This window comes from Heterodontus francisci, chromosome 24 (genome assembly GCF_036365525.1).
Source record: "Heterodontus francisci isolate sHetFra1 chromosome 24, sHetFra1.hap1, whole genome shotgun sequence".
NCBI classification, from domain to species: Eukaryota; Metazoa; Chordata; class Chondrichthyes; order Heterodontiformes; family Heterodontidae; genus Heterodontus; species Heterodontus francisci.
The window spans coordinates 22002340-22025467 of NC_090394.1; the positions used below are offsets into that span (position 1 = coordinate 22002340).

The window sequence follows — 23128 nt, forward strand, 5'->3', positions numbered from 1 at the left end:
TGATCTGCCAACATTCTTGTATTTGAGCTCAGCTTTCTGCACTGCCTTACCCAATGTTGTTGCATGTCACAGGTCCAGTATAGCGGACAACTGTGAATTGGGTGAATCAGGCTACATTTGCCACAAGGCTTAGCAGGCTTCTCAGCCTTGGTAACTGTACCAATATTTGTAGCTGCCCCCAACATTTGTAACTGTTGGCACCCAGCCATGATGACTTCAAATTTCCTTCCATCATGGAGTAGAGCATCTATGGTGTGCTCTTTCTTCTTTTCTAGCAGGACCTTTTAGAGTCATAAAGAGATACAGCACCAAAACAGGCCCTTAAGCCCACCGAGTCTGTGCCGACCATCAACCACCCATTTATACTAATCCTACATTAATCCCATTACTCTCTCCCATCCCCACCTTCCCTCAAATTTTCCTACCACCTATCTATACTAGGGGCAATTTACAATGGCCAATTTACCTATCAACCCACAAGTCTTTGGCATATGAGAGGAAACCAGAGCACCGGGAGGAAACCCACACGGTCACAGGGAGAACTTGCAAACTCCACACAGGCAGTGCCCAGAACCTAGCCCAGGTCACTGGAGCCGTGAGGCTGCGGTGCTAACCACTGCGCCACTGTGCGGCCCTTTGAAAGGCCTCTAGTGGGCTAGATGTGATTACCAGTTCTATAACTTGTTCTGACAATTTGGCATCAGTGAAGTCACAGTATTGAGCTTTGTCTTGGCACCTTGCAACAAACTGGTCAATGGATTCATCCTGCCTTTGCCGGTAGGACATAAGCTCAAGCCTATGTACAAATTTAGCTGTACCTTCAGTTGCTGCTCCAGGAATGTCCAGGTCTTATTAGGATCCTTCAGACCTTCACCTAACAATCCTGAGGTCTTGGCCCATTTCAAACCTTCGCTGCAAAATGCAATCTTAATCTTGGTAGCTTGTTTCTCTGGTTCAGTGACTTCCATATCTAGGAAACAGAGCTCCATATGCTGTTGGAATAGTTTAAGTGCAGCCGCTATGTCTGATACTTTCCAGTTCATTACTGGGTATCTGAAAACCATTGTCACAATGATCCTGTTCTTTTTTTTATAAATATATGGCCATTTGAAGGTATTTTTCACAGCAACAGTTCTTTTGTTGCCCTTTTAAGAGAAATCTGGTACTGCCCTTTTTAGGAGAGATCACTGCACAGGCAGGTGGTGCTGTCTGTTGACACAACCATCATTTTTTTTTCACACTTCATTTTTTTCAAACAGAGCTTTTTTTCAAAGTGTTTTTTTAAAAGTTGCCACAGTCTTCCTCATGTGCTGGACCTCCCAATGGTGCTGTCTTTTTCTTCACACTCTTTTGGGCTTAGGCCCTGTCTATGAAAGGGAAATAAAACTGGGAAAGCTGAAACAGTAATGGCTGCAGCCACAACTCTTAACATTTTTTGACCCACTGCCAGATAGGTGAAAACTCTGATTTCCTGGCAAATTGCCTGCTGTACTTACAGAGCTCCACTCTCCTGGGGTGCTGAATGGGTCCTCACTCATTGAGTGTTGTGGGGTCTCTTGCTAGCTGTTCTCCTGCTGGATCATCTGCCACTTAGGTGGGCAGTTTGCTGTTCCTTGTTCTCTCTTTTGATGTATTCTTGAGGAAAAATCAAAAGTTGCCATGATGTGATGTTCGGTGGTCTTCAGAAAAAATAGATTCCACTGCTGCCACAATGTAATATTATTTATCCCTTGATGTATCATCTGTTGGTAAGTGTCACGGGAACAGAGTAATATTCAAAATAAAAGTGGGGTTTTATTATAACAGAACTGTAACATATAAACACAATAGTAACTGTAGGAACTAGTCTTGAGTAGTCTTACTATCTCAGGCTCCACCCACAACTAACTCGTCACTTGTTCACTAACTTGCAATTATAAGGCAAAGAAACTAGCCAAACAGGTTTTCTTAGGTTTAAAGAAAAAAAGTTGAACTTCATTAAACTTAAACTCTAATTCGGTTAATGCCTACGGATACGCGATGCGTTCACGCTAGCAGGCATACGCGATATACACATGCAGATAGAGACAGAAAAGAGCAGAAGAAATAAAGTGGAAAAGTTTGAGGCAATATCTGAAGATGGTTTTGGTTACTGTTCTTCGAGCTCGCTGTAAAGTCCTTGACTGTAGGTAGGTCTTGTTTTTCATTGGGGCCCAGTTTTCTTCTTAAACCTTGTTCGCTGTAGGAGACTTTTCTCTCTTGAAGTTCATGTGTCTTCAGTGGGTCCAGAGGATTGTGTGAAAGAGATGAGGGCAGACAGGAGAGGTCTTCTCACTCCAGGAGCAAACAGTCTTTCTGAGTTCAAAAACTCTGTGGCTAGTTCAAAAAACCCTGGACCAGCCAGCTAGTCATGTGACCGGCTGGTTTAACCAGTCCTGGCTTTAGTGGATTGTATCACGTTAGCAGTCTCTGTATTGCTCTTCCTTATACCTTCAATGTCTGGTGATCAAAATCTATTGTGGGTTGAATGTGTCCGGGAATGGTCCTTTTGTGTCCATAAGCACTGTCTGTTAGTATGCAAATATTTCTCAGCTAAGTGTCTGGCAGCCCTTGTAACAGACCTTCTCTTCTTCCCAGCAAGTTTGAAATCAATGTTCATATGACAAAATTAATATGCCTCATTCTTGACAGGTGGGGGGCCTGCATGACACACACACATAGGTTACAGAGTGGGGAAAGGTTGAATTAGAGTCCATAGCAAAAAAGGGTGTACAGTCTGTGGCATTTGGTGATTTGGCTGGTGTCTAGCTGTATTCGATGGTCCTGAAGGTTTTAATTTGAAGAGATAGATGACTGGTTCAGTGTGTCTCTTGGAGATAGCGATGCGGATGATTTCATCCAACAGGGTTTCTGATTGTCGCCGGAGTAGGCAAAGGTGGTCAGTCAACAGGCAGAGTTCAAAGCTTTTAAGCTGAAATGGAGAGAGAGGGACCCCCAACTTGGGTCTGCACGTGCCAGAGTCCAGAAGCTTCTCCTTGCTGCTGGAGCGAAGCAAAAGCTTAAAACCTCAAGGAGCCTGTCACATGACAGTCACCCAGTGATTCAAACATGATAGCAATGTTTCCCTTCTTGATAAAAAGAACAGGTAGTTCCCTTAAATTTCCTGGGCCTTGGTTCTTGCTAGGATGAGCAGACATTTCGGCTCCACCTCACTGGCCTTGCAATGTAGGATAGAGTGTTGCAAATTAGGTGGCTATCCTAAGCTGCCAGAAAAGTCATCCTTCATCTGTTCTCTCTTAAATGTCTTCAAAAAGTATAAATTCATATCTCCAGTCAGTGGATTAAAGAAAATTATTATTAAACAAAGCAAGCTGGGGTGACAACTTTCAGTCCTTAAGGTGGTCTGCCCTTAAGGTCTTCCCACAACACCTTCCAACTGCCAATTACCTAGACTTGGGCCACAACACTTTTGCAGTTATTGAGTTGCACAACCCATTGCTCACCTCCACCTTTGGTAGCCTTGTTCCTAACAACACATTTACTTTCTGCCATACTGATCATTCTCGCTGGTATGATCCGCATCTTTCCTCCCTGAGGTCCAAGGGGCACAGACTTCAGTTTGTCTGGTGCACAACTGGTTTAGCCATCAATCACTACCTCTGCTGAAACACATTGGCTGGGATATTACTGAGCTCCCAACGTCAGGCTCCATGGCGGGGGGTGGTGGGGGATGACAGAGGATTGCTCAGGCAGCGGCCTGCCACGGAGCCCAACGTCGGGAGTGCCGGCCCGATCGTCCCGGTGGTGGCGAGGCTCCGTGAAGGCCCTCCTGCTGCTGTGCAATGGGACCCAGATTAACATAGTTAAATTAATGAAATTAATACATTTAAATAAAATCAACAGTGATCTTACCATTGGGCCACAATCTTCCGAGCAGCGGCCGGCACTCACATGCTTTCACTTTCCCGTCCAGGTGGGGAAGGGGGGACCCTCATGATTTTATTATGGGGTGGGGGAAATGGGCTTTAGTGCAAATTACTAGTGTAGGGGAGGGTGGGAAGGGGAGACGTCTGCATTTTGATCGGTTTGGTGGGGGAAAGGTCAAGTGTTGAAGGTAAGTGCTTTGGTCGGGGGAGAGGGCAAATGTTGAATTTAATTGTCATTTTGTGGGGGGGGGGAAGGGGCGATAAATTTAAATGACCCGGCAGGGCTGGCTGCCCTTTAAAAATGGCACCAGCATCTGTGCACAGGCAGCCGACGCCATTACCGGGAGAAGAGAATCCAGCCCATCAAGTGTTCCGGGATTTCATCTCCTTTGCCAAAGCTATCCATTTACTCCCATCATCCTGAAGAACAAAGATAACCCTGGTTTCTTTTCCTCTACCAACTGTTTCCTTAAACTCCTCTCCTCTTTCCCTCTATCCTTACCATTAATAAGAAATAAGAGATTTTTGAATTATTTTATCACTGATAGAGATCATTTGTTCAGCTTTCTCTGCTGCTTCCTCTGCTCTTTTCCTTTGCCAGCAAGCCAAGCATTCCCAAGCTACCTCCAGCCCTTGCCTTGAACCCATGTCTCTCTCTCTCTTTCTCTCTGTAGTTTCTTTCGTTGCTCCACTCATTCCCTCTCTGAACTTAACTCCCATGAGACTCACTTGCTGCTCTTCTTGATCCCATTTCCACTAAAACATCTCCAATTTAAAATTTGTATGATTGCTTTTTCTTGTGAACCCCCTTTGCTTTGCCCCGTTGTCAGCTATGCCTTCAGCTACCTGAGCCCCATGCTCCCTCCACAAGCCTATCCACTCTCCATTACCCTCTCCTTCAAACTCAGCCATAATTGAGCTTTTGCTCACCCCTCGTAATATCTCCTTCTTTGGCTTGTCAGCGGTTTTCTGATATTGCCTCTGTAAAACTCACTTGAATGTCATTTCTGCTTTTAAAGGTTTTTTTGAAATGCTTGTTGTTGCAGCTACTACTCTGTGCATTGTGTTAATAATAGAGCAAAATAGTGGAAACAGTAGTTATGTTACTGGACTAATAATCCAGAGACCTGGATTAATGCTGTGGAGCCATGAGTTCAAATCCCACCACAGCACTTGTGGAATTTAAGTTCAAGTGATTAAATAACTCTTGAGTAAAAAGGTAGTATCAGTAAGGGTGACCATGGAACTACAGGATTGTCATAAAAACCCATTTCATCCACTATTGCCCTACAGGGAAGGAAATCTGTCATCCTTACTTGGTCTGGCCTACATGTGGTTGCCTCTGAAATCGCCTACCAAGCCACTCGGTTGTATCACACAGGATATTAAATAAAACTGGGTGGATCACCCACTCATTGACCGAGGCACCAGACGCGACAATGGCACATCCAGCCCTGTTGACCCTGCAAAGTCCTATTTGCAAACATCTGGGGACTTGTGCCAAAATTGGGAGAGCTGTCTCACAGACGAGTCAAGCAACAGCCTGACATAGTCATACCCACTGAATCATCCCTTTCAACCAATAACGGACAGTGGTGTAGTGGTAATGTTACTGGACTAGTAATCTAGAAGGCCCAACTAATGCTTTGGGGGCATGAGTTCAAATCCCAATCTCATCATGGAGGAATTTAAATTCAATTAATCAATAAATTTGGAATTAAAAACTAGTCTCAATAATGGTGATCATAAAACTACTGGATTATTGTTAAAAATCCATCTGGTTCACTAATGACCTTAAGGGAAAGAAATCTGTTGTTCTCATTTGGGCTGGCCTATATGTGACTCCAGTCCCATGGCAATGTGATTGACTCTGAAATGGCCGAGCAAGCCACCCAAACTACTGCTCTGTGTGTTATGTTAATAATAGAATGGAACAGTAGGGTAGTCAAATAAGAATAAAATTGGATGGCATCCAGCATCCTGGTGAACATCTGGAGACTGGTGCCAAAAGTGGGAGAGCTGTCGCACAAATTAGTTAAGCAACAGCCTGACATAGTCATACTCGCCGAATCATACCTTACAGCCAATGTCCCAGACACCTCCATCACTGCCCCTGGGTATGTCCTGTTCCACCAGCAGAGGTGGTGTAAAGTCAGGAGGGAGTGGCCCTGGGAATTTTCAACAGGATGTCTCATGGCATCAAGCCAAACATGGGCAATAAAACCTCCTGCGAATGAATCAGCGCTCCTCCATGTTGAACAGCAATTGGAGGAAGCACTGAGGGTAGCAAAGACACAGAGTGTACTCTGGGTGGGGGACTTGAATGCCTGACAATCTAGTTGTGCGAGACCGCTTGGGGACGAGCGATCATAATAGATAGAATTCTTCATCAAGATGGAGAGTGACATAGTTGATTCTGAGACAAGAATCCTGAATCTTAGTAAAGAAAACTACAAAGGTTTGAGGCACAAGTTGGCTATGACGGATTGGGAAACGTTACTTAAAGGGTTGGCAGTGGATAGGCAATGGCAAACATTTAAAGAGCGCATGGATAAACTGCAACAATTGTTTATTCTTGTCTGGCGCAAAAGTAAAACGGGAAAGGTAGCCAAACCATGGCTTACAAGGGAAATTAGTGATAGCATTAGATCCAAGGAAGGGGCATATAAATTTGCCAGGAAAAACAACAGACCTGAGGATTGGGAGCAGTTTAGAATTCAGCAAAGGAGGACCAAGGGATTGATTAAGAAGGGGAAAATAAAGTATGAGAGCAAGCTTGTGGGGAACATAAAAACTGATTGTAAAAGTTTCTATAGGTATGTGCAGAGAAAAAGATTGGTGAAGACAAATGTAGGTCCCTTACAGTCAGAAACAGGGGAATTTATTATGGGGAATAAAGAAATGGCTGACCAACTAAATGCATACTTTGGTTCTGTCTTCACAAAGGGGGACACAAATATCATACGAGAAATGTTGGAGAACAGAGGGCTTAGTGAGAGAGAGGAACTGAAAGAAATCAGTATTAGTAGAGAAATGGTGTTGGGGAAATTGATGGGATTGAAGGCCGATAAATCCCCATGGCCTGATGGTATGCATCCCAGAGTACTTAAGGAAGTGGCCCTAGAAATAGTGGATGCATTGGTGGTCATCTTCCAAGATTCTATAGACTCTGGAACAGTTCCTACAGATTGGAGGGTAGCTAATGTAACCCCACTTTTAAAAAGGGAGGTAGAGAGAAAGCAGGGAATTGTAGACCAGTCAGCCTGACATCGGTAGTAGGGAAAATTCTAGAGTCCATTATCAAAGATTTTATAGCAGAGCACTTAGAGAACAGTGGTAGAATCAGACAGAGTCAGCATGGATTTACGAAAGGAAAATCATGCTTGACAAATCTACTAGAATTCTTCGAGGATGTAACTAGTCGAGTTGATTAGGAGGAGCCAGTGGATGTGGTTTATTTGGACATTCAGAAGGCTTTCGACAAAGTCCCACGTAAGAGATTAGCATGTAAAATTAAAGAGCATGGGATTGGTGGTAGTGTTTTGTGATGGATAGAAAATTGGTTGGCAGACAGGAAAAAAACAGTAGGGATAAATGGGTCTTTTTCCGAATGGCAGGCCGTGACTAGTGGGGTACCGCAGGGACTGGTGCTAGGACCCCAGCTATTCACAATATACATTAATGATTTAGATGAGGGAACTAAATGTAATATCTCCAAATTTGCAGATGACACAAAACTGGGTGGGAGGGTGAGATGTGAGGAGGATGCAGAGAGGCTTCGGGGTGATTTGGACAAGTTGAGTGAGTGGGCTAATGCATGGTAGATGCAGTATAATGTGGACAAACGTGAGGTTATCCACTTTGGTAGCAAAAACAGGAAGGCAGATTATTATCTGAACGGCTATAAAATGAGACAGGGGAATATGCAGCGAGACCTGGGTGTTCTTGTACACCAGTCGCTGAAGGTAAGCATGCTGGTCCAACAGGCGGTAAAAAATGCACATGGTATGTTGGCCTTCATAGCGAGAGGATTCGAGTACAGGAGCAAGGATGTCTTGCTGCAATTATAGAGGGCCTTGGTGAGGACCTGGAATATTGTGTGCAGTTTTGGTCTCCTTATCTGAGGAAGGATTTTCTTGCTATAGAGGGAGTGCAGCGAAGGTTTACCAGACTGATTCCTGGGATGGTGGGACTGACATATGAGGAGAGATTGAGTCGGTTAGGATAGTCTTCGCTGGAGTTCAGAAGAGTGAGGGGGGATCTCATAGAAACCTATAAAATTTTAACAGGACTTGACAGGGTAGATGCAGGAAGGATGTTCCCGATGGTGGGGGAGTCCAGAACCAAGGGTCATAGCCTAAGGATACAAGGTAAACCTTTCAGGACAGAGATAAGGAGACATTTCTTCACCCAGCGAGTGGTGAGCCTGTGGAATTTGCTACCACAGAAAGCAGTTGAGGCCAAAACATTGAATGTTTTCAAAAAGGAGTTAGAAATAGCTCTTGGGTCTAAAGGGATCAAATGGTATGGGGCGAAAGCAGGAACAGGTTACTGAGTTGGATGATCAGCCATGGTCATAATGAATGGTGGAGCAGGCTCGAAGGGTCGAATGGCCTACTCCTGTTCCTATTTTCTCTGTTTCCATGTTTTTGTCACCAAGGGTGGCACCACTACTGACCAAGCTGGCCTAGTCCTGAAGAACATAGCTGCCTGACTGGGCCTGTGGCAGGTGCTGAGAGAACCAAAAACAGGTAAAAGCCTACTTGACCTCGTCCTCACCAATCTACATGTTGCAGATACATCTGTCCATGACAGTACTGGTAGGAGCGACCAGCACACTGTTCTTGTGAAGAGCAAGAACCAGCTTCACACTGAGGATACCTTCCATCGAATTGTGTGGCACTACCACCGTGCTAAATGGGATAGATTCAGAACAGATCAAGCAGCTCAAAACTGGGCATCCATGAGGCACTGTGGACCACCAGAAACAGCAGAACTGTATTCAACCACAGACTGTAACCTCATCACCTGGCATATCCATCACTCTACCATTACCATCAAGCCGGGCGATCAACCCTGGTTCAATGAGGACGACATGCCAGAATCAGCACCAGGCATACCTAAAAGTGAGATGCCAAATGTGTAAAGCTACAATACAGGACTACATGCATGTTAAACAGCGGACGAAGCATGTGATAGACAGAGCTAAGTGATCCCACAAACAACGGATCAGATCAAAGCTCTGCACTCCTGCCACATCTAGTCATGAATACTGGTGGACAATTAAACAACTAACCAGAGGAGGAGGCTCCACAAATATCCCCATCCTCAGTGATGGGGGAGCCCAGCACATCAGTGTAAAAGACAATGCTGAAACATTTGCAACCATCTTCAGCCAAAAGTGCTGAGTGGATGATCTGTCTTGGCCTCCTCCTGAGGTCCCCAGCCTCTCAGATGCCAGTCTTCAGCCAATTCACTTCACTCCATTTAATATCATGAATCAGCTGAAGGCGCGAGATACAGAAAAGGCTATGGGCCCTGACAACATTTCGAGCAGTAGTACTGAAGACTTGTGCTCCAGAAGTAGCCGCGCCCCGAGCCAAGCTATTCCTGTACTGCTACAACACTGTCATCTACCTAGCAACGTGTAAAATTGCCCAGATATGTCCTGTTCACAATTACCGTGCCATCAGTCGACTCTCGATCATCAGTAAAGTGATGGAAGGTGTCGCGACAGCACTATCAAGTGGCATTTACAGAGCAACAACCTGCTCACTGATGCTCAGTTTGGGTTCCACCAGGGCCACTTGGCTCCAGACCTCATTACAGCCTTGGTCCAAACATGGACTAAAGAGCTGAACTCTAAAGGTGAGGTGGGAATGACTGTTTTGAGATCAAGGCAGCATTTGACTGAGTGTCATCAAGGAGCCTTAGCAAATTTGAAGTCAATAGGAATTGGGGGGAAATTCTCTGCTGGTTGGAGTCATACTAGCACAAAGGAAGATGGCTGTGGTTGTTGGAGGCCAAACGCCTAAGCCCCAGGACATCACTGCAGGAGTTCCTCAGGAAAGTGTCCGAGGCCCAACCATCTTCAGCTACTTCATCAATGACCTTCCCTCCATCATAAGGTCAGAAGTGGGGATGTTCACTGATAATTGCCAGTGAAAGTCAGCAAGCACAGTAACACTCTGATATACCCCACACTCATCACTGTGACACTGATATATCCCACATCCCTCACTACATCACTGATATAGTATGGAGCCCGCACTCTAACATTGTGATACACGCCACAGACCTCCATTTCTGAAAGTGTTCCTTAGATAAGACACTGCTTGGAGCAGTGCCTCAACAAAAGATTAATAAGAAATGTGATGTAACAATTCAAAATAGAACATCTCAGCTGAATCCAGTAATCTTTCAAATCTTGATAAGGTTCCAGAACACCACCATCCTAGAACATGGACATTGTTTATTCATTTTTCTTTCACTAATAATATTAGAAAGTATGCTGATAAAGCATGGACAATTAATACATAAGATGCTTATTTCAGATTTCCCTATGGCGTTTAAAAGTTTGTTTTAAACAAACAATAGTAATACGAATCAAACATTATAAAAGGCTAATGGGATGTGTTTCATTTCATGCAGCTGGTGTGTTCAAACCCTGATGCTCCTGTTACTGTGGAAGTGGATGTTTACATCTGTAGAAAGGTATTCTGTACTTGTACTGTCTTTAATTTTTTAAAAGAAGTCAATAGAAGTTAACAATGAAATAGCTACAGGCGAAACATTCTCTGGAAGAAGAAGCCTATTGGAATTAAACAGTGGGCAGTCGTCAACAATGCAAAATTATTTTGTGTGGAATCTTGCCCCATTGTCATAGAGTCATAGAGTCATAGTGATCAGGGTGGGGTATATCAGGCCCTTTCGTCCATCGTGTCTGTGCCGGCCATCAAGCACCTATCTATTCTAATCCCATTTTCCAGCACTTGGCCCGTAGCCTTGTATGCTATGGCGTTTCAAGTGCTCATCTAAATACTTCTTAAATGTTGTGAGGGTTCCTGCCTCTACCACCCCTTCAGACAGTGTGTTCCAGATTCCAACCACCTTCTGTGTGAAAATGTTTTCCTCAAATCCCCTCTAAACCTTCTGCCCCTTACCTTAAATCTATGCCCCCTGGTTATTATTCCCTCCACTAAGGGAAAAAGTTTCTTCCTATCTATCCTATCAATGCCCCTCATAATTTTGTATACCTCAATCAGGTCCCCCTCAGCCTTCTCTGCTCTAAGGAAAACAACCCGAGCCTATCCAGTCTGTCTTCATAGCTGAAATGCTCCAGCCCAGGCAACATCCTGGTGAATCTCCTCTGCACCCTCTCCCGTGCAATCACATCCTTCATATAGTGCAGTGACCAGAACTGTACACAATACTCCAGCTGTGGCCTAACTAGCATTTTATGCAGCTCCATCATAACCTTCCTGCTCTTAATATTCTATGCCTCGGCTAATAAAGGCAAGTATCCCATGTGCTTTCCTAACCACCTTATCTACCTGTGCTGCTGCTTTCAGTGATCTATGGACAAGTACACCAAGGACCCTCTGACCCTCTGCACTTCCTAGGGTCCTACCATCCATTGTATATTCCCTTGTCTTGTCAGTCCTCCCAAAATGCATCACCTCACACTTCTCAGGATTAAATTCCATTTGCCACTGCTCTGCCCATCTTACCAGTCCATCTATATCATCCTGTAATCTAAGGACTTCCTCCTCACTATTTACGACACCACCAATTTTCATGTCATCTGCCAACTTAATGATCATACCTCCTGTATTCACGTCTAAATCATTAATGTACACTACAAACAGCAAGGGTCCCAGCACCAATCCCTGCGGTACACCACTGGTCTCAGGCTTCCACTCTCAAAAACAACCCTCGGCCATCACCCTCTGCCTCCTGCCACTAAGCCAATTTTGGATCCAATTTGCCAAATTGCCCTGGATCCCATGGGCTCTTACCTTCTTAACCAATCTCTCATGCGGGACCTTATCAAAAGCCTTACTGAAGTCCATGTAGACAACAGCAACTGCCTTACTCTCATCTACACATCTAGCCACCTCCTCGAAAAATTCAATCAAGTTTGTTAGACAATGAGGTGGGAGAAAATTCCAGCCTGACGACTAGCAGTTGCTATGAAACTATTTCCAATAACCATCTCCTTTCATAGAAACTCTCCTGTGATATTCACAACCATCCCCTCAATCTTGATATCCCTAGTGGTCCCTCCAGTCCCATGATCTCAATCAGCAACAATGCTATCTCTGCACACTTCCTTGTGTTCCTCAACACTCTCACTCCCTTAGTTTCCTTCACTTATGATAAGCTGTAACTAGCTGTAAGAAAGTGTGCAACAGAAGAACTTGGTGTCATCCTAAACATCCTTGGCTGAGATGGGGAATTTATTTCTCACACTTATTATGGCCCAGATTTTGAAGCAGTAATGACAGTGGAACTGTCTGCATTCGCTGTTATTACTCCCATGAAATAGACAGCACAGCAACTTCCGGATTCCACACACGTGCAGTTAAGCATGGATATCCAGATGTTTCTGTCATTGACTCTACACCCCTCCTTGTCATGGAGGTCCCCACAGACTGCAGTCAATTAGAAATCACTGAGCTCACAAAAACCTCCACTTAGTCTCGCTGTAAAAGCCCTTGAAAATGTTACACCTTGTTGAATGAAGTGTAACTGTTTTTAACAGTGTACTAAGTAAAGGCCTGCTCTGGTATGCAATTGAAACCCGACCCGGACCCGACCACATCCAACCCGAACCCGAACCGGGCCCGAGTCCTTTGATTTTTTTCCAGCGCCTGACCCGACTTGACCTGACCTGACCCAACTACTGGAATGAAGTTAATTATGTCAAAGAGGTTGTGCTCTACCTTGTCCAAATGTTGTGATCCTCTGTTCCGGCAGCAAGCTAATCCTGCAGAATCATGCAGATGGAGGCAGACTAGTGCGGAGTCCGGACGCACATTTCCCGCCTTGGCGTCCCGGCTGTTCAAATTTTGAAGCTTACTTCCCTTTCCCTCCCTGAACAAAAGGCAGCACTGTGTCCGACCCAGCCCGACCTCACCTGAGCCTGAATGCCGGACCTGGAAGAGAGACCCGACCCGAAACCCACACATCATCGGGTCTGGTCGGGTTTGGGTCGGGTAGCTATGCTCTAGTACTAAGTTCATAATTACTGATGAACATCCTCACTGGCCTTGAAAGAGTAATTCTATATTTATCAAATATCAAATTTCTCCATTATGATAAGAAATGCCACATCTTTTAAAAAAAATTTAAAGTTTGCTTATAATATTTTAGCTTCTACCTCAATCCCATGTGCATATCCCAATCATATATTTTGCTACCTGTAAGATTTAAAAAATGAAAAGTGTTGTTTTGACTTCCTGGTTTGCTGTCTGTGAGAGTGCTTCTATGTGATTGGCTGCTTATCTGCTTGAAGCCATCACAGTTCATGGATTTCTGCAGATCCCCTTGGCTTGGCATCAGATCCAAACTTACATTGGGAAAGGGGAAATCCATGCCACAGAGATCGCGAGATCTTTGTGGGCAGCTTTCTTTGAAGTCAACAATGAGCGCCATTGGTTCGCCACTAATTGGGAAATCCAGTCCATTAATTTATCCACTAATGCATTCATCGCAGCGTGTCTGGGAGACATAAAAACAGCCAAACTGATGGTCAATCGTTGCTGTTTTTATTGAGCTTATTGTGATTCTGTATTGCCAGATTTTAAGCAATGTAACTAACATGAGCTGTATGGTAGGCATGGGCTCTGCAGGGATTTGTTCTGAAAGATAAAATAAAACAATGATAGTTAGCTACACAGATAAAACTACTCACACATTTATAAATAGGAACTATTAAAAAAGAGAAACTTCAAATGGGAATCAATATTTTAAAAACCTATTTGAAGGTTCCTATCCTGTGCACCGTATTAATTCAGCCTATCATGTCTGTGTCGGCTCTGAAAGAGCTATCCAATTAGATCCACTCCCCCTCTTTTCCCCATAACCCTGTAAATTTTTCCTTTTATGGTATATACCCAATTCTCCTTTTGAAGTTACTATTGAATCTGCTTCCACCATCCTTTCAGGCAGTGCATTCCGGATCACAATAATGTGTTGCATAAAACAAGAATCTCTATTACTTCCCTCTTTTTTTGACAATTATTTTAAATCTGTATCCTCTGGTTATTGATCCACCAACCAGAGAAAACTGGGCATGATATTAACTCTGTGTAAGTGGGTCAGTTTTGTTAAAATCTCACCCAATATCTCCCTTTTGATGTAATGAGAGATTTGGGTGTTCAGGTCCATTGTTCCCTGAAGGTGGCAACGCAGGTCAATAGAGTGGTCAAGAAGGCATACGGCATGCTTTCCTTCATCGGACGGGGTATTGAGTACAAGAGTTGGCAGGTCATGTTACAGTTGTATAGGACTTTGGTTCGGCCACATTTGGAATACTGCGTGCAGTTCTGGTCGCCACATTACCAAAAGGATGTGGATGCTTTGGAGAGGGTGCAGAGGAGGTTCACCAGGATGTTGCCTGGTATGGAGGGCACTAGCTATGAAGAGAGGTTGAGTAGATTAGGATTATTTTCATTAGAAAGACGGAGGTTGAGGGGGGACCTGATTGAGGTGTACAAAATCATGAGAGGTATAGACAGGGTGGATAGCAAGAAGCTTTTTCCCAGAGTGGGGGATTCAATTACTAGGGGACACGAGTTCAAAGTGAAAGGGGAAAAGTTTAGGGGGGATATGCGTGGAAAGTTCTTTACGCAGAGGGTGGTGGGTGCCTGGAACGCGTTGCCAGCGGAGGTGGTAGACGCGGGCACGATGGCGTCTTTTAAGATGTATCTAGACAGATACATGAATGGGTAGGAAGTAAAGAGATACAGACCCTTAGAAAATAGGCGACAGGTTTAGATAGAGGATCTGGATTGGCGTAGGCTTGGAGGGCCGAAGGGCCTGTTCCTGTGCTGTGATTTTCTTTGTTCTTTGTTCTTTGTTTTTCATTCTGTCAAAACCCCTTACAATTTTACACTTATTAAATCTCCCCTTAACTTTCTCCGCTGTAAGGAGAACAATTCCAGCTTCTATAGTCTCTCCAAATAACTGAAGCTCCTTATCCCCAGTATCATTCTGACAAATCTGTAACCTCTCGAAGGGCTTTACATCCTTCCTAAAGTGCAGTGATCAAAATTGGAGGTAATACTCTAGCTGAGACCTAAACAGTGATTTATAAAGGTTTAGCATAACTTTTTTTCTACTCTTGGCCTATATTTATAAAGCCAAAGATTCCATATGCTTTTTTAATAGCCATATAATCTTGTCATACCAACATCAAGGATTTGTGTGTGTACACCCTCAGCTCTCTCTCTGTTCTTTCCCTCTTTAGAATTTAGTTAAGATTGCCTCTCCTCATTCTTCCTACCAAAATGCATCACTTCGCATTTTAAATTAAATGTAATTTGCCATGCATCTGCACCTTTCAGCAGTCTTTCTATGCGCACCTGAAGTCTGCTACTGTCCTCTTTACTATTTACTATATTTCCAAGTTTTGTGCCATCTGCACACTTTGATATTGTGCCCCACATACCCATGTCTTCATTGTTAATATTTATCAAAAAGAGCATTAGTCCTAATGCCAACCATTGTATACTTCCTTTCAGTCTGAATAAACATCTGCTCATCACTACTGTCTTTCTCTGCTTAGAAATGAAATGGAAATGAAAAATTCTACACCTGTATTATCTGACTGATCTGCTGCAAATAACACAACTTACAGTCCTCTGCTTCAGTCATAATATCATGTTAACGTTTCCATATTGGCAGATATTCCATAGCAGCAGAGGTACAAAGAGGGGAAGCAACAAATCCATTACTCGATAATGAAGGACTTCCACGATTCTCTGATATTACTTCAGAGCATGTAGTGCCTGGAATCAAACAGGTGGTTCAGGAATTTCAGAAGGGACTACAAGAGCTAGAAAAGGACTTGGAAGCATCTGGTAAGCAGTTCTTTTAGGTAATGACAACACATTATGTGGTTTATTTTTAGACTGACACCCTAGTGCAGTACTGAGGGAGGACTGCACTCTTGCAGGTATCAGCTTTTCAATGAAATATTAAACCAAGGCCTTATCTGCCCTCGCCGGTGGACATGAAAGATCCCAAGCACATTTTGAAGAAGAGCAGGGGAATTCTCCCCAGTGTCAGAGCCAATATTCATCCCTCAACCAACATCACTGAAACAGATTATCTGATCATCATCTCATTGCTGTTTGTGGGATCTTGCTGTGTTCAAATAGTGAGCACAGGTTTCAAAGGGGAATGTCATGCTTGACCAACCTTATTGAATTTTTTGACGAAGTAACAGAAAGGGTAGACAAAGGGAATGCAGTAGATGTAATATATTTGAATTTTTTAAATGTCAGAGCAGGTGAGGTCAGAGGACAAGTAGCGAAATGGATAGCAAGCTAGCTAGAAAACAGATTAATGGTAGTTACTCAGACTGGCAAAAAGTGGGATGTGGTGTTCCACAAGGATCAGTGCTGGGACCACTGTTGTTCATCATTGACAGAAACAATTTGGATTTGGGAACCGCAAATACAATTTCAAAATTTGCAGATGGCACCAATTCTATGCATAGAGTTAATACAGATGAGGTTCGCGACAAACAAAAGAGTGTAAGAAATAGGAGCGGGAGTAGGCCTGCTTGAACCTGCTGTGCCATTCAGTAAGATCATAGCAACAGGAAGACATGCAGTATGGGCATGTAACTGGAAAATGAACTTTAATCTATGTAAGTGTGAGGTGGTATATTTTGGTAGGAAGAATAAGAAGGCCACATATTCCTTGAAAAATATTGTGTCCAAATTGATTATCTGGGGTTACAGATACACAAGTCACTAATGGAATTTTTGATCAAGTAACAGAGAAGGTTGAGGAAGGGAATGCGGTGGATGCTACTTATATGGATTTTAAGAAAGCATTTGATAAGGTACCACATAAAAGGCTGGTTAACAGATTTGAGGCTTATGAAATAGGAGGGTCAGTATCCAATTGGATAGCAAATTGGCATAAGGACAGAAAACAGCGAGTCGTGGTAAATGGTTGCTTTTCAGACTGGAGGATGATATATAGTGGGGTTCCCCAAGGGTCAGTGCTGGGACCACTACTTTTTTTGCTATATAAATGACTTGGATCTTGGAGGATAGAGTAGAATCTGAAAATTTGCTGATTACGCCAAACTTGGAGGTGCGGCAAACAGTGAGGATGATATGAACCCCTTGCAACAGGACATAGGCTAGCAGAATGGGCAAAGAGGTGACAGGTGGAATTTAATACTAACAAGTGTGAGATGAGGCATTTTGTCAAAAGGAATAGGGAGAGGCAATATATACTTAATGGCGCAGGTCTAAAGAGTGTGCAGAAACAGAGGGACCTGGGAGTGCATGTCCATAGATCGTTGCAGGTGACAGGACATATTGAAAGAGTGGTAAGCATATGGGATTTTGGCTTCATAAATGGAGGCATTGCGTACAAAAGCAGGGAAATTATGCTTAGAAAGCCCTAGTTAGGCTCCAATTGGAGTAATGCGTCCAGTTCTGGTTACCACACTTCAGGAAGGATGTGAGGGTCCTTGAGAGGGTACAAAGAGACTTACCAGAATGGTTCCAGGGATGGGGGATTTTAGTTACAAGGTTAGATTGGAAAAGCTGGGTTTGTTCTCCTTAGAACAAAGGAGATTGAGGGGAGATTTAATAGACATGTACAAGATTATGACAGGCTTAGATAAGTTAGACAAGGAAAAACTGTTCCCATTAACTAATGATACAAGGACTAGGGGACACAGATTGAAAGTTTTGGGCAAAAGATGCAGGGGGAATATGAGGAAGAACTTTTTTATGCAGCGGGTGGTAATGACCTGGAACTCACTGCTAATAAGGGTGGTGGAAGCAGAAATGATCAATGACTTCAAGAGGAGGTTGGATGGCCACCTGAGAGAAGTAGACGTGCGGGGCTACGGGGATTGAGGGGGGCAGTGGGACTGATTGCATAGCTCTGTGTAGAGCCGGCATGGGCTCGATGGGCCGAATGGCCTCCCTCTGTGTCATAAATGACTCTATGACTCTAAAAGTAGTATTGAAGGTTAATAAGGCCATAAAATAAGCAAACAAATCACTGGGATTCATTTCTAAAGGGATACATTTCTAAAGGGATACATTCATTTCTAAAGGGATACATTTGAAAAACAGGGAAGTAATGGTAAACCTGTATAGAACTTTGGTTAGACTACACTTGGAGTGCTGTGAGCAATTCTGGTCTCCATAGTATAAAAAAGATATACAGGCACCAGAGAAAGTGCAAAATGCATTTACAAGGATGATACCAGAACTGAGAGATTATATCTATTAGGAAAGATTGAACAGGTTGGGATTTCTTTTTCTAGGAAAGATAAGGCTGAGGGGAAGCTTGATAGAAGTATTTAAGATTATGAAAGGGTTTGATAGGATAGATGTAGGGAAGATATTTCCACTTGCAAGAGAGACCAGAATTAGGGGCTATAAACATAAGATAGTCACGAAAATCCAAAAGGGAATTCGGGAGAAACTTCTTTCCCCAGAGAGTGGTTAGAATACGGAACTCACTACCACATGGAATATTTGAGGTGAGTAGCATAGATGCATTTAGGAGAAAGCTAGATAAACACACGAGGGAGAAAGGACTAGAAGGATGTGTTGATGGGATTAGATGAAGAAGAGTGGGAGGAAGTTCATGTTGCACATAGACACCACACAGACCTATTGGGCCGAATGGCCTGTTTCTGTGCTGTAAAAACTATGTAAGAAGGGCAATATTAAACTTACATTAGCAGAGATCTATATCATTTGTTTAATACGTAGTTATGTACCAAACCCAAACAACTATAAATTTCAACCTTGCCTGCTGTTCTCAGTGAGAGAACTTTGCCAGCTTAAGCAAAGTGATTTGGTGGTTTGGGCCTCACTTCCCATACTGCTAAAGTGTGCTTGATCAACTCAGAGGCAATATTAACTGAGGTTATGATGTAAATATCAGGATAAAGGAGTGGTAGCCAAGTTAGATGGGAAAATTTATTTTAAAAAATAGGTTTCTTCTAAGGCTCCTGATAGACAGTAATAACATGTCTTGTTTAGATGCTGTGCAACTTATGACAGTTCCTGTGTTTGTCAGTTGATATAATGACATCGGTGTCAGATATGAAATCTCCCTGAATTCTAATCCCATGTATATGATTCCTTATTTCAAAGGACAATCATCATTTTTCTCTGACACTTGCCTGTATGTGTGTGCTTATCAAGATTGCAGTCTTGGGGAATCACTTTATGTTTCCCATCAGTTATGTCATCGGGTGGTCGTGGACCCAACTTTAAGATATGGTGCCCATAATTTCCCACAACCTTTAAGGCACAGATGACAACACAGACCTCATCAGGGAAATTTTGAACTATCGCATCACTGCCAAGTACATGAATCTCAGTGGTGCCTGTTATAATGTGAATATTGTCTCCTTAATACGGTGTAAGACGCCTTACTAGATCAGTATGAGATTTCTACTATAAATATCTACCATCTGTCAAAGAGTGCTTAGTTATATTAAATGCACTTATCCTAAATATGAAGTGCTCCTAAGCTTTAGGTTGAGATTTCTTTTTACTCGGGACCTTTAACAACTGCCAATGCTAAGACTTTCAATGTATATGAATTGTATTCAATCCTGCCTACAAGTGCTAAAAGGACAATATTCGGCACAGTGGCGCAGTGGTTAGCACCGCAGCCTCACAGCTCCAGTGACCTGGGTTCAATTCTGGGTACTGCCTGTGTGGAGTTTGCAAGTTCTCCCTGTGTCTGCGTGGGTTTTCTCCGGGTGCTCCGGTTTCCTCCCACAAGCCAAAAGACTTGCAGGTTGATAGGTAAATTGGCCGTTATAAATTGTCACTAGTATAGGTAGGTGGTAGGGAAATATAGGGACAGGTGGGGATGTTTGGTAGGAATATGGGATTAGAGTAGGATTAGTCTAAATGGGTGGTTGATGTTCGGCACAGACTCGGTGGGCCGAAGGGCCTGTTTCAGTGCTGTATCTCTAATCTAATCTAATCACAACCTATTACTCTGTTCTATCAAAGTCAATGATGGATGTGTGGGAGCTCTCAGTTTGAACTCAGCAACCTGTCATTCAGTAACAAAGCAATAAACACTAGCGATTAAATGATACCGTAAGTGTGTTCTTAGAGATCTCCTTTATATCAGATTATTATCAAGCTTATGTTGAAAATCATGAGGAAAAACTGGTGATTTTTTTTGTAACTATGTTACATTAGGAAATGCGGAGAAAACATGGGCATCAGTGTTTGAAAGATTGGAAACCCTGAAGTTCCCTATTCACTACAGCTGGGGGATGGTGGCATACCTGAATAAAGTAAAGCGCAGTCCAGAACTACGGAAGGCTTATCGCCAGGTTTGCATTGGCTTAATCCTAGAAATTTCAGCACAAGACATCATTCGGCCCATGCTTGCTGTACCAGTGCTAACTCTTTCTAGATGAATGAACTAAGATGGGCCGAATAGCCTTCCTCACCCGGAATTAACTTGTGATTTTGCGGTCAGTGGAAATAATGTTTTGCTATTTGCCTGTCCTTCAAAATTTTGAGCACTTCTATTTGATCCCCCCCCCCCCCCTTAACTTTGTTCCATTGAATACAAATCCTCGTGATTCATACCTTGACAAACTGGGCTCCATGGTGGAACTACTGAATTTTCAGGCTCCTCCAACCTCCAAGTCCTTGAACAGCAGGTTAACTCAATGGCAATGAGGGCCGACCATAGAAATGGGTCCAGTCTCTCATCGACCTTGGTCAGGGTCGCTACACCTGCTGTCTGTCAAACCCGAAAATCCGCCCCACCATTTCAAATGGTTCCGGATTAAAGGACAATAAAATGTACCAACATGGAACAAGTCTCAAACTTAAAATTACGGAAGATAAGATACTGTTTTCTCATGTGATAGAAAGTTTTGAACCTTCCTCGTATGTCTGTCTTAGTTCCACACTGAGTGGGTAACTTACGAACTGGACCTTTTTCTAATGTTGAGGACAGAAATGTTTACAGCATTAGCTACTCTCCGTTGGAATTATAAGTAGCCCTATTCAGATGAAATAATGAAGAATGCCAGAAGAATTAGAATTGATTTGATCTGCCAGTGCTTTGTGTTGCAGGTAGAACCGTTAGTTGTGAGAGAAGACACTCGATTTTCGCAGAGTGTTACATTGTACAATGCTTACAAGGTGAATACAAACAATGTTCCTTTGAATCTGAACTCGCTAGAATATTTCAAAGCAAATTGCATATCAGAGTTTAAGCTCCAGCAATAGACCACATTTCAACCTTCTTCAATATTACAGCGCAATTTTATTACTAGCAATAGACCAGTGTGCCGGGAAGTGTGGTCCAAATAGTTTTATGTTGAATTAATACTGGATCATTCCACAGTTACTAACTGCTCCACAATTTCTTCTGATTGTGTCGGTAAGTATACAAAGGCTTTGAAAGTTGCTGACAGCTGTTAAATGAGAGTTGTCAGTGAGGTTTTAAAGTCGGGCCCCCCCCCCCCCCCCCCTTCTCTCTGACACCACAGCACCGTACTACAGCCTTTGAGATTGAAAACATGAAGAATAAATCACCAGTTTTTGTTAAAAGCATCTGCTTCTGTCTGAAAGGAGTGTATTGAGATAATGAATATCCTATGTTTAACCCATCTGAGAGTTATTAGCCATTAACCTGGGTATGATATTACAATTCTGAGATAGGGAGGCCAATTTTTTTCCAAAATAAACACATGATCATTTATATCCATGTTCAGTATAATGTAACTTTGTTAATGGCACTGCTGTTTTTAAATAGCAAAACATTAAAACCCACAGGGGAAAGTTTCTCTCGGCTTCTATTGGTAATAATGTAACCATGGCGACTAATCTCCACGTTCAGTATGTTTAGCAAAAAACACTCTTAAAAGTACACGTTTACAAAGCACAAGGCTTTGGACTGTAGATGCATTTTGGGTTTTTGAAAACATGAAGTTTTCAGCACCCGTGCACTGACACCTGCAAAGAAGATTTCAATATTCACTTGGTGTTATGATAGCATGTACAACAGCCGACTTGGTTAGTGAGATTGAGAAAGCACTATATTCCGATCACTCGTTTCTGGAATTGCAAATAGTTGAAAGATTGCCCATTACTCATATCCAGAGCTCCCCCTAATGGCTTAGTTGCTGAGTGCACTCCCCAGTGTCTGAGCCATGTGGACAAGAAAAGTTCCAGACTAGCCCCCAGTCCATTTTCAGTCAGCTAAACCCAGCGGAGGTAGCAATAGAGATACTATAATTGATTTCAGTGTGCCTGGGCTAGGGAAAGGGGACAATAAACCAGGGGTTCTGTTCCTGATAGGTGTCTGGCAACCCCGTGCACATACGTAGATGTTGGGTCAGGGCTCAGCTGTTGTAGCTCACATAGTTGAATAACCTGCCAAAACCCACTGTCTAGTCACAAATGTGAAGCATGGCCTTGGGTGAGATGCTAGAGGGCCATAGGCGCTCATGCAACTTTCACCTAGTATGAGTCAGTGCTATCAGTAGAGGGTGAGAGAGAGAGAATTGTTTGGCGTCAGCAGAATCCGCAAGCGACAATTGAAATATATTTTATAATTTCAATGGAGGACAAAGCTAATGTTGCCATATGTAGGCAGACCACACAATACAATTGGTGATGATTGTGGAGAACACTGGAGCTTAAAATGGCTGGCTTTTTATCTACAATAGGCCGGGCTGGGGAAAAGAAGCCTTACGTAAGGACAGTGAGAAACTTTTGTGCAAATTGATAAACTACTACCACATATATATTTCCCACTGTGCACTTTTTTTTGGCAGGCCCTGATGTCAGGAAACCAGAAGCTTAATGGTATGCAGCTTCGTATCATTAATTCTGCTCTACGTATAGCCAAGAATGGTGGCGTTGAACTTGAGGGAGAAACTAAAAAACGCTTCAATGACATCCAGCTGCAGCTAGCAAACCACTCTGAGAAATTCAGGTGTGGAGAGAAGCAAC

The 23128-nt window shown here is 43.1% G+C and overlaps 1 protein-coding gene across 1 annotated transcript in view; it reads left to right on the plus strand.

Annotated features, from left to right (window-relative positions):
* The first annotated feature begins 5870 nt into the window (after nucleotides 1-5870).
* LOC137383594 (uncharacterized) overlaps nucleotides 5871-23128 on the plus strand; it is a 64894-nt gene continuing 47636 nt past the window's right edge. Inside the window, exons 1-4 of the mRNA XM_068056751.1 lie at nucleotides 5871-6022; nucleotides 15816-15991; nucleotides 16880-16983; nucleotides 22951-23111. Coding sequence (XP_067912852.1) covers nucleotides 5871-6022; nucleotides 15816-15991; nucleotides 16880-16983; nucleotides 22951-23111 — 593 coding nt within the window. The remainder of the gene's footprint in view (nucleotides 6023-15815; nucleotides 15992-16879; nucleotides 16984-22950; nucleotides 23112-23128) is intronic.